We start from the raw sequence: 16,619 nt of genomic DNA on the forward strand, positions 1-16,619 counted from the left end.
CATCATTGAATACCATGGAATACCGTAGGATATCACGAAAACACAAATAAAAAAAAAAGAAAACTTGCTTCAAGTTTTAAATTTTAGGAACCCACCCGTTGAAACAGACTTCCCAACTTTTGAAACTTGAAACCTACTCCACATATCATTAAATCTAAAATCTCCGCAACTTTTGGAATTTGAAACCTACTCCGCATATCATTAAATCTAAATCGGACAAGTTCTCATCGGTTCGATTCTTAGATTTAAGTTACCTAAGAACTATGCCCACCTCTAGACTTTACAAACTCATTGTCTTTCCGAAATATAACCAAGAGAGTGATATATACCTGATCTTGCTTTCATAAAATAAGGATGCTCTAAACATCAATCCCCCTTTTTTGTAAATTATTATGCGATGCGATGCTTTAATATATAACATATCTAATTTTCTATGATAAAGTTGCTCCTCCCCAACCCCTTTTGGCAATTAAGAGGGTTACACACGAATTGCACTATCATTGAATTTATTCTTTTGTTCGTTTTATTGTGGATTCCACCTTGATTGAGCAAGACGTTAATTTTGTGTTCCGCCCGACTCAAAGTAATTTCGAGGATCATATTTGTCGATAAATGGGATAAATTTATTATGTTAAATTTTAATGTCAAATTGCTTAATTGGATAACACATGGCAAATATTGTGATTTTTAAAAGTATTAATCTAATGTAACGAAAATTAATGAAAAATAAATTTATCGCAAATATTTTCAGTTTTGAGTTTTTTGTAGTTAAAAAATCAATTTATTTATAAGTGTATTGATTTAAAATTTTTAATGATCATTAAATTAGTTTAAAATAAATTTATCATAAATATATTAATTTAAGTTTTTCGTGATAGTAACTTTAATTAAATGAAAACTAAAAGCCAATTCGTGAGTTGCTTTTTTTTTTTTTTTTTTTTTTTGGTCTGAATATCGTGAGTTGCTTGCGATCTCATATTGCGGCTTGCTTAATTTTCTTTTTCTTTTTATTTTTTGGCAGGAGAGAGAAGGGAGGACAGAGAAAGCTTGCGTACGAGGACGATCGACCGAAAAGACGACGATGATGGCGATGGTGGAGGTGGGGCCCGGGGGGAAGAAGAAGATTCGGATCATAAAGCGGCATCTTCCCGGTTCGCGCACACACACACGCGAGCTGCGGCGAGGGCGCCACCCAATCCCCGGCCGCCACGTCACCGCGGTCCCCTCCCCTCCCGTCATGAATACCCCTCTCTCTCTCTCTCTTTATAAATAGGCCCCGACCTCATCTAACGGTCTCGCGGGCTCCCCCCCTCCTCTCTGATTGGTTCATCAGGACGTGAGGTCAACGCGAGTGAAGAAGGACCAACCAGGCCTCTGCATCATCTTCAAACTTATAAAATTACGCGGTCTCTCACTACCCCTTTCCCCCTTCTCTCTCTCTCTCTCTCTCTCTCCCTCGCTGGCAGTCGCCCGTTCGATTTCGCCCTCCTTCTCTCTCTCTCTCCCTCGCTGGCAGTCGCCCGTTCGATTTCGCCCTCCTTCTCTCTCTCTCTCTCTCTCTTCGATCGCTCCGCTCCTTTCCGTGGCGATCTGAGACCGATCGGGGGGAGCTGCGGGGAGCCGGAATCGGAGCCGGAGCGCCGCCGTCCGTCCCAGGGCTTTCCTCCTCCTTCTTCTTCTTCTGCTGCCGTGCCGGTTCTGCGGCGGGCGAGCGAGCGAGCGAGCGGGGTGGGGGAAGGAAGAGGAGGAGGAGGAGGAGGAGGAGGAGGAGTAGAGGGAGCGAGGGGGGCGGGAGGCGCGATGGCGGCATTCGACTCGCTGGATGCGCTCCTGTTCTCTCTCAGCGGGGCCTTCTGTAGCCCTCTCGCCGTCTTCGTTCAGATCCAGGTGCGCTCTCGTTTCCCGGTCGTTCCCCCGGGGTTTTGGATCTGATTCGCGTAGTCTACGTCGGTTTTGATTGGAGGAGGGAGCGATGCGGGAATTTAGGTAGCCAAATGAACGAGATTACGGATTTTTTTATTTTTGTGTTTTGTTTCCTTTTTATGTCGTGAGGTTTTTAATTTTGGTTTTTTGAGCTCTAGATGCGTGGAGTCGAATCGTCAGCTCGCGTTTTGTTTGGGAATCGCGATGGTTTGAATTCGAGTTCAATCTGGCGTGTCGATGGAATGAGATTATTGATTTTAATTGGTTTTCTGAGTTCTAGGAGCGTGGTGTCAAATCGTCCAGCTCTGGCTTTGTTTGGGAATTGCGATGGTTTGAATTTAGTTTAGGAAATTCAGGCGTGTGTTGATTGGGTACTGCTTTCCGATAATTCTTGAATATGTGCGACGGTCGGTTAGGCTCGTAACTGATCGAGAACTTGATCTGAAGCTCTTTGCAAGTGCAGATTCGAGGACATTACCGTTAGTATTGGATTGCATGCAATTCTTTTGTGGAGAAGACTCATTCCGTAAATATTGTCGCTGTCCTTAATATGTCTAGGCCCTTTACCTCGATATATCTAACCCCATTCTCTATCCTGCTCATCAATGAAGGAAAAAAGCGTGTTTGCTTTTTTGGACTGAGCTATTATCTATTACCTTGGATAACATTAAGCCATTTTTTTCTATTTTTTTTATTGTAGGGATGTTTGATATGCCTAGTTCTAGCTCTCGGGTGGGCTTGCGCTGCACATGTCAGGTACTGAGATTTCTCATTGGAGGCTAATAACTGACTTCATCTTGGTGATGCATTTTTACTGTTCATATGTTGCTGCTGACCTTTTCAACCATGCTCTTCTTATTCAGGAATAGAGAGATCAAGCGGATGAAAGACAGTATCAGACGTGGCAATAGTTTTGCATTTCTTTCTCATGATATCAATGACCTGGAGCACTCCAAGCAGGTCAATCTGCCCAGAGTGTCTGTTGTGATGCCATTGAAGGGTTTTGGCGAACACAATTTGCACAATTGGAGAAGTCAGGTTAGGTTCTTCCACATCTTTTAGGCGGGAGTGGTGACAATTTAGCATTATATTCTGTTAAAGGATTTCTGAATTGTTTATTACTGTTGGGTCTATATGCAGTTGAAGTAACTGTATAAGATTGGTATTCCATCTATCTTCTTGGAACTGTTTGCTTTCATCTCTAGGTTGGCCTGAGATTGAATCTTTGTATTGGGCAGATCACATCTCTCTATGGAGGTCCTCTAGAATTTCTTTTTGTGGTGGAAAGTACAGAAGATCCTGCTTATCATGCTGCATCTTTGTTGATATCAGAATATAAGGTACATATGCAATCGGCATGTTTCTTCTGTTTCGACCCAGCAAGTAGTTCTTATGCACCTAGGAATGCGCTATCATTAGCAGTTATTGCATATTTTAAAGATATAAGGTATATATGCAACTACTGTGGGAAATACTGATGCAGATAGAGTGTCACACCATTCTGAAGAACATTCCATATTCAGCTGCATATTTCTGTTTGTAAATGTTTGTTTTGCATAATGGTCCACATTTAATTTATATTCGTGCAATATATGCACAGGATGATGTTGATGCTAAGATTATCGTGGCTGGTCTGTCAACAACTTGTAGTCAGAAGATCCACAACCAGTTGGTAGGTGACTGCTGTTTGTCTATTTAAACCTAATAGTCCTTGTCATGTATTTGGTCTTCGTGATGGCAAGGGACTTCTGTTTCTTTTTTTTTTTTTTCCTGATTCGCTTAAGTAAATGTATTTCTTGACCCCACCTAGTGGGATAAGGCTTGTTGTTGCTATTGTTGCTGCTGCAGCAGCAAATTTTGATAGGTTGTACTAATAAATAGATTTCTTTGGTATCTAAAGCTGCTGCATATCTATGGCATAGTTTACAGTGAGATTTTTCGTGAACATGTTTAGAAATCACAGGAGAGCTTTAACTCCTCGACACATCTGGATTCTATCCTTTGCGGTTATCCCTAAAATTTCATTTTCAAAATTTGCTTTCTTGCATAGAAGATTAAATCATCCGGTTGCCCTTCAAGCATGATACTCACATAGTAAACCTTAAAAAGTAAAAAAGAAGGAAGATGAACAATACTGATACCTTGGAAGGATTTTTTTTTTTTTTATAGATTCTTTGTCGAGTTGACTTTATATCTTTAGATAAAAAAAAAAGGAAGGGAGGGGGAGGGTTTGGCTTATCTAAGTATATCTAAGCAAGTAAATGGAGAAACAAAGTGAAGATTCATTATGCCTTCCTGCTAATATTCTGCTTTTAATAAGATTTGTTGGCTCAGCTATTTTGCACTATTGAGTCTGTCTCCTTACTGCAGTTGGGAGTCGAAAAAATGCACAAAGACACCAAATATGTTTTGTTTCTGGATGATGACGTTAGGCTGCATCCTGGATCCATAGGAGCACTCACTGCCGAGATGGAAAAGAAACCCGAGGTATGACTGTACTTGTTGTACTCGCTTCTTTTATTTGATTGTGACAATTACTGGAGATGATTTTTGTTAGTTTAATTTTTATATGCTGTGTGTTTTTTACTTGGTCCTTATAATCATGTTTGAGTTGTGATAAATAATTTCGCTTTGTTTTTAACTCTGGAGGTTATGTGCAGATATTTATTCAAACTGGATATCCACTTGATTTGCCATCTGGAAGCCTGGGGAGTTACTGCATTTATGAGTATCATATGGTATGCAACTCAATTCTTTCCTTAGGTAATGTAGAAGAGCAGGAAAAAGGCATCACTGACATGATACTTTCACACGGGCCTATCTAAACAGAATTACGATACCTTGTTGTTACTTTATATATGCTTGATTTACATTGTCACCACATTTCAGCTTTTGGAAAAGCTGTAATCTAATATGGTATTAGAGCTTCGGGTATTTAGATCTCGGCACTTTCTCTCGTATTGTTCTGTTTACTACTCCATTTTGACCTTAGGTTATGGTTTGATTGTGGTTATGTCCGCATCCTACCTTTCACTTGTAAAGTCTAGCTTGCACAAACAGGAGGATATTTGTATATATGGCTGATTGTAGTAGGCACATCTTTACATTTAAAACTTTTGGGAAAAGGGTTGTTTAGATCTATTTTATTTCAGCTTCTAATGGGATTGAATTTAACTTAAAGGAGGCTTCTATCATTGGATCTGATAAAACCATTTTGCTACATCTGGTCTGACTGATTGATTCTAGCCTTGGGCAAGAGATATTGTGTTTTTAACAGGAAAAATCTCAAGCACCAATATTATCAAAGTATAATATTCTCGAAATCTTTGTAGCTTTCTTTTTATTTGGTGAGGTCTTTTCTTCCATCTTTTCCTTTTGTGCTCATCTAGATGCTGATTTTGGTTTTGAATTTAAAAGTAGATCTGAAAATCACTTGTAATTCAATTTTTGGGAGATATTCCAACAATGGCTAAAGCCAAAAAGCCCAAGCACTATTCAGTCTTCGGAGTCCCACCAGTTTAATGACTCCTACAAGTTCCCCTTCCCCCCAAAAAAAAAAAAAAAAAAAAAAACAGAAAAAAGAAATGGCCCTCTTCTCTCTTTCTTGTGTTGCTTATATAATAAGCAAAGATGTTGCAGGGCCACAAGGTGGTGTCAACCTGACTGAAAAAGCCTTAACCAGACTGACAGTGTAGCATTTGTCACTAGCATATAAGCACAATAGATCTATATTATAGATTTGGAGGAGTGATTTTGCTCATTCCACATTGCTGAGAGTAATGGAATGAGTGATTCATTTCTTTTACTGACGCCAATATGTAACATGTCCTGTCAATGCCTATTTTTGATGCATAGAATTCTATAGAGAAATTCTTAAGGCAATAATCTTTTCGGACTTCAAACATATGTACTGCTTATCGGTTGTCAAGCAAGCATTCCCCTTTACCTCTCAATTGCGAAGCCTCCTGTTTTTATGATGCTTTTGATTATAAACTCTTAGCTTGAGCTTTTACATTACTGTTCATCTTATCAATATTGTGAAACTTTTTTGATATGCAGCCTTGCTCGATGGGCTTTGCTACTGGTGGAAAAACCTTCTTTTTGTGGGGAGGGTGTATGATGGCAAGAATCCAATCCCAATTTCTACAATAGTTTTGTCTGTTTCAACTCATTCTTTCTTATTCATTTACATTTGTCTTTCAGATGCATGCTGATGACTTCAGATATGACCGATATGGAGTCGTTTCAGGGCTTCAAGATGGTGGATACTCTGACGATATGACACTTGCAGCTATTGCTGGTAATACTCTTTCTAAAAGTCTGATTTACTAGGTTGATTTCAAAGTACATTTAAACAATAAAACTCATTCCAAATTTGTGGATGTGTCATTTTGTGTTGTGGTCCTCATATCAAATTGCTCCCGACTTGTACTTTGCATTAATGTGCCAGCAGTGGAGTAGGCATAGATTCAATCATTTTTTCTCTTGCCCATTGAAATGCTGTTGGTTGGTAAGATATTTTATGATCAATAGCATCCTCCAAGGTCAGCTTGTGGCATGTAGCAGTTGATGTGTTATTTATTTGTATGTTGTCTTCTGCTTCATATGCCCGTAAAACCTTTTATCATGAGTCATAATATCATTTTCCTTTTCTTCAGCCCTCTTTTCCAATCTGATAATAGTGTTGGCTTTTGATTGGATTTCTTGTTTGATCCTTTCCAGGCGCTCACAAGAGGCTTATTTCATCTCCTCCTGTTGCTGTTTTTCCTCATCCATTAGCCAGTGATCTTAGTTTTTCTAGGTTTGAATGGCTCTCCCCTCATCCCACCAATTTTTCCTTGGCCTTCGTGTTTAAATATGTCTGCATATGTCTGCATCTTTCTCACATCTCGACTCTGATCTTATTTAGGTACTGGAATTACTTACGGAAGCAGACATTTGTTCTGGAATCATACACGACAAAAGTCAATTGGATAATGAACCGCGCATTATTTACTTCGCACTGCTATCTATCTTGGGGATTTGTTGCACCATATATAATGACCTCAGTTCATGTAACAGCAGCACTACGAGCTTACATCAAAGGTTACTCATTTGAGGAAACTAGCTTAACTAATGTTGGTGAGTGCATTTTTCCCTTCTTCAGGTTGATTGTTGGTGTTAGTTCCGGTCCAATCACAAATTACTTGATGGATGATAAAGTTGTTGGTAAAACATTGCAAATGGGTTGAAGTTCTGAAAGGTGACTTAATAAATGAAATGTAAATCTGTGTCTGGTTTCCTGATTAGACTGTTAGATGTACGAGCAATCTTGGATATCAGACGGGATTTAGAAATATCCTGTTATCCTGTTATAGTGTTTGACATGTGGGAATTTCCCAGATAATATTCCCTATTTGTATCCTGTATATGCTGTTTAATGTCTCTTAACATAACTAAGTTAAAAAGAAATGGGTCCACGGGCACTTTTTGTTGGTGATCAGGTCACCAGGTTGACGCTGACTGTACAAATGGACATCATATAGATAATCTTAGAGATCCGGATACTTCTAGTTGCATGAAACTCACCAACATTGGACATGATATAGATGATCTTAGCTGACTGTATAAGTGGGCCTCTTAACACATCAAGTTCTTAATATACAAAGAAAACTTGTCAAATTGACAGCTCCCTCTTCTCTGGCCGAGGGTGAAAAAGTGATGACTCATGAGAAACATTTGTTTTTTTTTTTTATTTTGTTTTTGCCGTTTATGGTGGTTTGGTTGAATTTTGTGAGAGTTTAGGAGTTTTTTTCTGCAAAATTCTTTGAACATTTTCTTATTGCAATTGCTTGAGATGATATGTTTTCTTGGGTGCTCAGAATGTACCGCCTACCGACTTGAAAACTTGCCTTTTGGGATTGGATTTGTCTGGCTTCTTACTCAACTTATAGCTTACAACTTGCCTCGTTCAGGTTTGTTAATGGTGGGATGCTTAGTTCTGTGCACTGCTACTGAACTCCTTTCCATGTGGAACTTGACAAGAATAGAAGTTGAGCTCTGCAACATGCTATCCCCTGAGGCACCTCAACTTTCCCTTGCTTCGTATAACTGGGGCCTTGTAAGTATCACTACCTTCCCTTACTTGTTGAGAATGGCCTGTGTAGTCAATAGTTTGAGGGATTTTGGTGATTTGATGAGAGATGGATAAAATAAATCTGGCGCGACGATATTTGCTCTCTAGAAAGACAAATGAATATTTATTTCTGAATATTTCCGGGAAGATCTTTGTGTATTTCATATGTATGCAGATGGGGGAGGGATTGATGGTCGTTGGATGCTAATGCCATTCCATATGACTTGATTTAACAGGTATTTATAGCGATGGTGGTAGATAACTTCTTGTACACTGTCAGTGCGGTTCGTTCTCATTTCTCTCAATCTATCAACTGGTCTGGCATCCGTTACCACTTGAAAGATGGAAAGATCAGTAAGGTATATGGACATGAAAATCTTAAGCTTCCCCATTATGAGTTTGACGGCTTCAATGGCACTCGAGCTTTTTCACGGCAGCTCATTTTAATACATCTTGACAAATTGCAGATAGACAGGAGTAAGGATCTTGGCCCAAAATTCACAGATTTGGGAGGAAAGACATTGTATGGCAGAAAAGGATCGCCGCCTAAAAACTTGTTTATCAGCTCGCTCGCAAGAAGTTTGGCGCAATGGCGTCAGCCCAAGAAGTTCGATGTCTAGCAGAAGAAGAAAAAGGGAGAAAGGGAATTCGCATTTGTTCCTCCAATTTTTGGACCATATGCGGTTGGAATTCAGGGCTTCGGGCGGCGCCCCCAGTGGAATCTTTGATCCTCTTGAAATTGCTCGGCCAATTAAATTTATCATTGTTTGATTTTAGCAAATCTAAGAATGTCATTCGATTTTTTTCTTCCTTTCAATCGTTTTCCCACCGTGGCCGATATATTCTTTTAGTTTCAGCCCTTTCTGTTTTCGGGCTGATCCTGTAAGGTTGTTCATTTTGTCGTGTAATTTATGTGTTCCGTTGTAGTCCAGCGATAGCTCAGTGGGTCAAGAGTGTTGTAGATCTTCCAAGTTCATCTTTTAAATTAGCAAAGCCTCGTCTTCTTTGGTGGTGTTGGGGGTGGGGAGTGGTTTAGAAGGAGGGTGGGTTATGACTGGATACGATGTATTTGTTTATGAATCACATTGCTTGTTGTTGATCTTTTTCAATCTTTGGGCATGGGGTTAAATTGACCCGGCACACGAGTTCAACATCGGCTCAAATAAAGTGATTGTTTTTGGGAAAAATTCATGATAAAGGAAAAAAAATTTGAGAAATTATTTTAACAAAAAATATCTTTTAGCTTTTCGGGATAGGAAATTTGTTTTCCTAATTTTAAGGGTGTATGCTGTATTTGATTGTAAATAATCTTTTTCAATAAATCAAATATGTGAAAGTTTCGATAACAAAAAAAATTCCTACCCAAATAAATATAGCCTGACTTAGTCAGAGTCGGCTTATCTCTAACTTGTGAGTATGCTGTAATCACCTTTGTCCCGTCACGCTATGATATAAAGACTGCGAAAAGATGCAAGCACTTGAATGTGCACTTGAATGTACTTTCAAAGGCCTTTGCTTTTGCCCTATTCCACATCCTTCTCTATGTGATTTGTACCTTAAAAGGTTATGAGAGTCTGTGCACTTCTTTCTGCACTTGATATACTAAATGTTGAATATAATTTTTTTTTTACTTTTTTTGGGTCGAAGATGTTGAGTATAATTCACTCGCTTAAACATTTACCTTCATACACTGATCTGATAAAGCAGCCTATACCTAACATCACTCTACTTTCAGTAGTCATGCTAAGTCCATGTAACCCTGAGTTCGGTGATTATACCCACGCCTAATAATGGGTGAAGAAAAGCAAATTATCTTCGATTATGAATTAACAAAGAAGGTCATCAAAAAGTGCATTTGAAATACTAAATGTGGTCCGATCAAGTCGCTTGCTCTTTCGCGAGCGACCACTTTCGAAATTTGTAAATTTGGGATCGGCCCAACGTCAGTCATCAGTCAACCAGTCCGTTGAAAAATGCATTTGACAGAGGTGGTGTCCCCTCATTGCTAAAGAGAGGAAATAAGTTGAGATTTGAAAATTTTGACTAGCGCCTTTTGTCTCTTGGGAGGTATCCTGAGAGAACGAGAATGAGATGCTCAAGCAACATTACACAAGCAGCACCACCTAAAAGTAAATGATGCAATGTCCGAAATGCATCCTGACCAGATGATCTTGCAACCGAATTCCATGAGCGGTCATTGCTTGAGATCCCCAATATAAAAGTCTTCAATCATGTCAAAAACTCGGGTCGCATGCTGTGGCCTGAAAGTACAAGGAAGAGATCATACGGTTGTCTCAGAAAATTAGACAGGAAGCCTCAGTATATGTTTGCAGAAATATCAGTAGGAGGAGAAGAAGAGGAACAAAATTGATCTTGATCGTCAACATCTCAACATCAACATTGAATAACCACCATACATAGGACAAACCCAGGTGCACTTCCAGGGCCGTATTCATCTTTTGCTTTACCGAAGAGGGAAGGCTATTATGATTTTCCAGGACTCGAATTCGATTTCAAACTCTTCGGGAATCTCACAACTTTTTTAGACAAATAACAGCAAAGTGAATTTCTGATCTAGTAGCATAACATTATATCCTGTCCACATATTCAGAGATTATGAGATTAATTGAATGTGTCAAACATATCATCCCTACATAGTACTACAGTTTTGTACTTACATATACATATATATTATATATATGTAGTCATAACTGAGTTTATCTTGGATACTACGACCCTTTGCACTGCTTCATCAGGTTGATATCACTCAAAGATTAAAATAATGGGTTGTTAGAAAGTAATCCAATTAAACCAACATACTACAAGTAACTTAAGATTTGATTAAGATTTAAGAGAAGGTCTGACATATTTCCCCACAAATTAGCAGTAAGACCAATGCATGCCATTCCAGATCATAGATGCATACCCAAAAAATCCTTCTGTAGAATCATCCCCTGCATGAGTCAAAATGGCATCACCACCTGGGTGTTCCTCCACATAAGAGGTAACATCATACACCTACAAAGGGATGATATTCAATAGGGGAAACAGTGAAAAACAAAACCATGTATTAATGTCAAGAGCCAAACAAAAGAAACTTAAAATTGGTATGAATTCATTAACATAAAGAAGGAAAAAGTCAACAGAAAGAAGGAAAACAAACTCAGACCTTGTCTTTAATGATTATCCAACAATCAGTTCGTTTGTTGTGCAGAGCAACATCCACTTTGGTGTAAGATTTGCATCCCTATCATCAAAAGGAAAAATGTCCATTAACAAGGCAACATCAAAATATACAAAAGTATAAACAGAAGAACAAGAAGTTGGGGAATTAAAACAGTACACTAAGAAGAAAAATGTGCTTAATACCAAGTAACAGGCTTAACATAAGACAACTGCTACGCAATTTAACTTGAAGATAGCTTGAAGCTAAAAGTACTTAATGTGAAACAGGAACAAACAGGAAACACACCATAGTTCCCCAGAAACGACTCCTACGTGGACCTACCTATTATAACCTAATCTGGAGGAATGTCGCAGAACTTTCCTGCTCCCTCACTTTTTGTGCAAAATATGTTGGATAAAGTTGGACGACATACTAAGTCAGCCTCAAACTGAATTCTTTGAGCCAGTAGACAAAATATAACAATTTTCACAGAAATAGATGCTTCGTACACCTTATCAACCTCTCCTGTTTGATTTATCAGTAATTAGAGTTCTCTTCTCATGCCTGATACCATGTTCAAATGAAAGATGAGATGCATATCCACTGTATCGGTGTGCCAATGCTCGTATATGTACCCACTAATATATGCAAATGATTGCACATATATGAACATCTATACATCTGAAACATTGCTTGACTAGATACTCGATGATATATAGCTTGCAATTAATTCCACGAGCAAAAGTGCACTCATTACAAGTATGGAGCTCCTACTCCAAGTACAACTACTTCACCATAAATAATTCATTTGAGCTTTGTTTGTTTCGCCAGAAAATGAATGATTTGAAAAATCATTTTCCTAAAAATGATCACTTATATCACTTCAAAAATGAATAAAAGAAAAATATATGCATCGCTAACAAAAATGTTTTGATATGAATTTTTGTCAATAATGAAAATATTTTTCATTAGCTAATTATTTCAAGCAATATAAACGATCATTTTTAGTAAAATGTTTTTCAAATTATTCATTTTCCACAAAACAAATGGAGCCTTAAAATTCAACTCACACCCAAACCTCAGAATTGATACTCTGTGCTTAGTCCCAATCCAAACTCAACCACAAAACCAGATAGAACTATCGCCCTTCATCACGTCACTAAATGGAAGTCTCACTTGCCAAAACGTGAAGAAACAGAATAAAGGATCTCCCGAACACATCTAGGAAACTACAATCAGCTTTTTCCTTATCCGATCAAATTTCAGACTCCGCGAAAACAGGACAGGACACACGCATGTGCACTTGCGCGTGCACACCCAGAGATGTATGTATATCATTCGCGGGTGGTGTATGCAGGTAATTGCAGACATAAAGGAAGAATCAGTCGCCGAAGAACAACCTCCCCGCGCACAACAATAAGCATCGCATCGCATTCCTTTACCACAGTTCCACAATAGAATACTATGTGCACTAGAATTGCCAATTGCAAATACATGAACACATCAGCCTCGGAAATCCGACGGTTACCTGAGCGCTGGAATTGGACTGAACCTTTTCCAAATGGCCTGCACGAAAGATGTAAAAGATAAAAAAGAAGTGGAAATCAGTGCAATCAATAGGCTAAAACGAACATCTTTTCCTTTGACTTGAATCTTCACTTAGTCAACGCTGTATATTCAAACAAGCAAAGGCAGGAGAAGGCCTTACCGGACTTGCGGTTCCGAGGAAGAAGCAGCAGAAGAGCGCCTAAAATCCCCAGCAAAACCGCCACCGCGATAATCACCATCGCCTCGAACTTGACCTGTCATGGAGTACGAATCGACATTCATCGTTGCCGTTAATCGCGGACTCGAACGACTGCCGAGCAGAGCGCTCGCTTGAATAGATACCGGATTAGAAAAAGGCAAGAGAGAGCGCGAGGGGAAAGGAGGGAGGTTCTCACGGGTGCCGCGAGGAGTTGCGAGAGGGAGGCGGATGTCGCCGCCTGGAGCAGCTTCGGTTTCACCACCGGCGGCGGCGGCGGCGGTGGCCGAGATTTGAATGCAATGCCGGCGGCGGGAGACGCTGATCGGAGATGGAGAGAGAGAGAGAGAGAGAGAGAGAGAGAGAGAAGTAGATTTACGATGAGAGAGGAGGGAATCTGGCATGTGATTCCACTTTCTCTGACACACTGTCCTCTTCATCTTCACATGCGGGTCGGGTCGGGTCGGGTCGTTCGGGTCAAACCGCGGCTCCGTTTGCTGATCAATGGGCGGACAAGGACTGGCGGGATGGCGACCACGTTCCCATAGAAGAAAAACCACTCTTACTTTGAAAAAAAAAAAAAAAAAAAGATAGACAACTAACGGCTATATAGGGTTAAGAGCCGTTAGATCGTGTAAATCCAATATGAATTACCATCGATGGTTACGAGGAATAACAATTTATATTGCTTCAGTTCGAACAAGCGCTTAAACTTGTGTTGGCCGTTAATTTACCATTTAGGTTTATGAGACAAATTGAACCATTTGAAAAGAAGTTGAAACTCTAACTTATAGAAATCGAGTAAAATCCGAATGGTATTTGGTGATTTGGGGATCGAACCTCATATGACCTGACTAATTCGATTCAAATTACTCGTGAATTAAGTCGTTTGAAATCTCGTATCCTAAACGGTAAATCGATTATATAAATTAAGCAATGCATTCGGAAAAATATTTTAAAAAATGATTTTATATTCAAGACCCTAGAACAAGGTGCTATATTCTCACATATGTTATTTACAATATTTTATGTCTTTAAATTGACTCTTGACATATGACTTTTTCCATTTAACATGAAATGCATTAGAAATATAATTTTTTAATACATCCATTAACTTTATAGCATCCAATTTTTCTCTTTAGTATTCATGTCCTAAAATATTTTCTTCAATTAAGCAAGAAATTCAACCGCCGCGATAGAGCTATCATCTAACAATGTGCACGATCACAATCTTAAGTTTATGTCTATGTTTGGTCGCTGGTATCGTGGAATATAGTCTAAACCATAAAATGATGATTAGAGGAACCCAAGCAACGATTTTAGGACTCAATAATTTTATGGCAGACCAGAGGAAGTTCTCATTAGACACAAGACAAGACCAAAGGAAACAACAGGAGAGGCGGACATCCTAGAACATAGGGAAGCCCCTCATTACAGAAACAAAACGACTCACAACAGGAACACCCTCAAAAAGGGTCTCCGACACGATAGACGCAAAGGCAAATGAACGAGACTGTCCCCGCCAAAACGACAGGCCCAGTCGACGACACATTTAACGGAAACAACAGACGCCAACTTTATTCCAGTCCTACTGATCTGCCAGGAGGCTCCATCTGCCTTCAGGAGCTCTCTGTGCTGCTCATCGGGTCCTCGTCGTCATCGCCGCCGCCGCCGCCACCCTGGCTAGGCTTCTCGGCAGCTTCCGCTTCCTTCAGCAGCTGAAACGGCGTGGATATCGACGCATCAGTGCGTGCAAAGTTAAAAAAACCCAGGAAAAGAGCGGGTTCGATATGCACGCTTTTACGAAAATGAGAGAGAGAGAGACCTGGAGATATGCTTCCATCTTCCCCTTGAGCACGTCGTGCTCCTTCTTCAGCTGCTCATAAGTGGCGTTGCAACTTCTCAAATAAAATGACCCCCCAAAAAAAAAAAAAAAAAAAGGATAAATCGTCAGCTAGAGTAGTACGATTTCCATCTCTTGCCAAGGAAAATTATTCAGATTAAATTTCAAGAAATTTTAAAGGTGACTTTAAAACATTTTTCATCACCTCTCCGGATTCTTCTCTTCGATGAGATCCCTCATGCGATTCACTTCAGTCACAACTTTGTAAGCACCGACGCTGTGACGCGCAAGAACAGATATCACGACAAAGAAAAGAACATATGTTTTGCTTTAGTAATAGCCGTGGAATGTCCGATCGAACAATTCCCATATTTCACAGAGCCTCTTTAGAACAGTTACAGGGAAAATACTAATCAGATTACCTGGCGCTGTTGCCCTTCAGCATGTGAAGAGCCCTGTCCACCTTGTCAAACTCAACAGGTGTCTTCTCCCTAAGCGAACAGGATCGCGCAGGATAACATTAGAACTTTGATTTAATATTAAGGCGAAGTATGGGGAAAATGAATGAGAGGTGATAAAGGAACGAAGCACATACAGCATTTGCCCGACAGATTCCAGGGTCTTGGTAGAGTCCCGGAAATACAAGGAAAAAACTTCTACCACGAAGTTGGGGTTGCCCTCAGCCTCAAGTTCCTCCAGCTGAACAAACTGCTCGTCCAGGAGTTCCTGATGCAAGAGTACAACAATCATTGAGTAGTATTAACAACTTGGAAAATGTTTGTCCTATTGCAACCATGAGACTGAAGGAAACGGCATGGCTGCAGCGATGTTTTTCATGAGTCGCGGCTGATGGTAAATGTAGTGAAGCAAATCCAGACACAAGTTTGCATGTGGAGAGAGAGACGGAGAATGTGCACGTCTTGAAAGAGAGTGAAAACAGTCTTACAGGAACACCAAGTAATTAAATTGTTATCTGGAGAAAACAAATGAACAGGGCTAGTAAACCATCACTATATAGAGAATTGGTGTGCAGGGAGGACCTCATCTAGCAACGACTGCCTCATGGTGGTAAGCTGTTGATGCAGATCCGCCATTTCTTGATAGAACAGATAGAGCAGAGAGGATAGTTCAAATGCAGGGTCTGTAGATTTGAGTCCTATTGACAAGCCAAAGCCCGTATTTATAGTTGAAACTCAGGCTAATGGTGTGAGCAATTCTATGAGCACGCATTAAATGATCCTTGAAATCTCAGATTCGGAAATTTATGAGCAAGAGAAATACTAGGATGCTTCAGCATTGAAATTTTCTTACCTAGAATGGACGTTCGCATCGCTTACTCATTGGCAGTGACAAACACGCGCGGATCTAAACTGCCGCTGATTGGCTGTGTACACATTGAACCTTTGAAGCCGTTGGTTTTGAGCATTGCGCCTCAAGGATTTGGATTCGCATGTGTAAATGCCAGATCCTGCACCATATCTGCAAATTTTCCTCTAGATCGGATAGTAAATGCAAGAGGATTTTCAAACTCTATCTGCCAAAGTTCAACTCATCCACATTTTGGAGTGATTCCGATGTCAAACGAAGTCGTTTTTGAAAATGTGAAAAAAACACATAATCATTTCTAGGAAGATAATGGAGTATAGATTGCATTTCTAATCATGACATCAGTACTAATGGTGTGTCTAGTTTTGTTTTTATAATCCGATAATGCATGATAGAAAACGCAACATAATTCACAAGTAAGGTTAGAGATTGTTGCTACTATAACCACTTCGATATGCCACAAGGTTGTGCAACAACAAATGGCACAAAGAAAGTTTTGACA

General features: G+C 39.7%; 3 protein-coding genes across 3 annotated transcripts; 1 reads left to right on the forward strand and 2 right to left on the reverse strand.

The window, feature by feature from the left end:
- The first annotated feature begins 1,477 nt into the window (after nt 1-1,477).
- On the forward strand, nt 1,478-9,042 carry LOC104438217. Its single transcript, XM_010051311.3, has 14 exons — nt 1,478-1,887; nt 2,624-2,679; nt 2,787-2,961; nt 3,162-3,263; nt 3,524-3,595; nt 4,294-4,410; nt 4,584-4,661; nt 5,983-6,045; nt 6,127-6,223; nt 6,646-6,724; nt 6,833-7,044; nt 7,878-8,023; nt 8,275-8,397; nt 8,506-9,042. Exons 1-14 carry the CDS (start codon nt 1,801-1,803, stop codon nt 8,656-8,658), a joined length of 1,560 nt encoding a protein of 519 aa, XP_010049613.1. The 5' UTR covers nt 1,478-1,800; the 3' UTR covers nt 8,659-9,042.
- A 791-nt stretch (nt 9,043-9,833) lies between these two features.
- On the reverse strand, nt 9,834-13,340 carry LOC120285944 (cytochrome B5-like protein). The gene is made up of 6 exons (XM_039310093.1): nt 13,148-13,340; nt 12,913-13,006; nt 12,733-12,770; nt 11,208-11,285; nt 10,965-11,056; nt 9,834-10,299 (listed from the first exon to the last, which is right to left on the reverse strand). The coding sequence occupies exons 2-6, from the start codon at nt 12,989-12,991 to the stop codon at nt 10,233-10,235; spliced, it is 354 nt and encodes a 117-aa protein (XP_039166027.1). The 5' UTR covers nt 12,992-13,006; nt 13,148-13,340; the 3' UTR covers nt 9,834-10,232.
- An 881-nt stretch (nt 13,341-14,221) lies between these two features.
- LOC104438219 (histidine-containing phosphotransfer protein 4) lies at nt 14,222-15,885 on the reverse strand. Its single transcript, XM_018870373.2, has 6 exons — nt 15,832-15,885; nt 15,387-15,517; nt 15,214-15,282; nt 14,997-15,068; nt 14,774-14,846; nt 14,222-14,666 (listed from the first exon to the last, which is right to left on the reverse strand). The coding sequence occupies exons 1-6, from the start codon at nt 15,883-15,885 to the stop codon at nt 14,568-14,570; spliced, it is 498 nt and encodes a 165-aa protein (XP_018725918.2). The 3' UTR covers nt 14,222-14,567.
- Between the last annotated feature and the right edge of the window lie 734 nt (nt 15,886-16,619).

This window comes from Eucalyptus grandis, chromosome 3, assembly GCF_016545825.1.
Source record: "Eucalyptus grandis isolate ANBG69807.140 chromosome 3, ASM1654582v1, whole genome shotgun sequence".
NCBI classification, from domain to species: domain Eukaryota; kingdom Viridiplantae; phylum Streptophyta; class Magnoliopsida; order Myrtales; family Myrtaceae; genus Eucalyptus; species Eucalyptus grandis.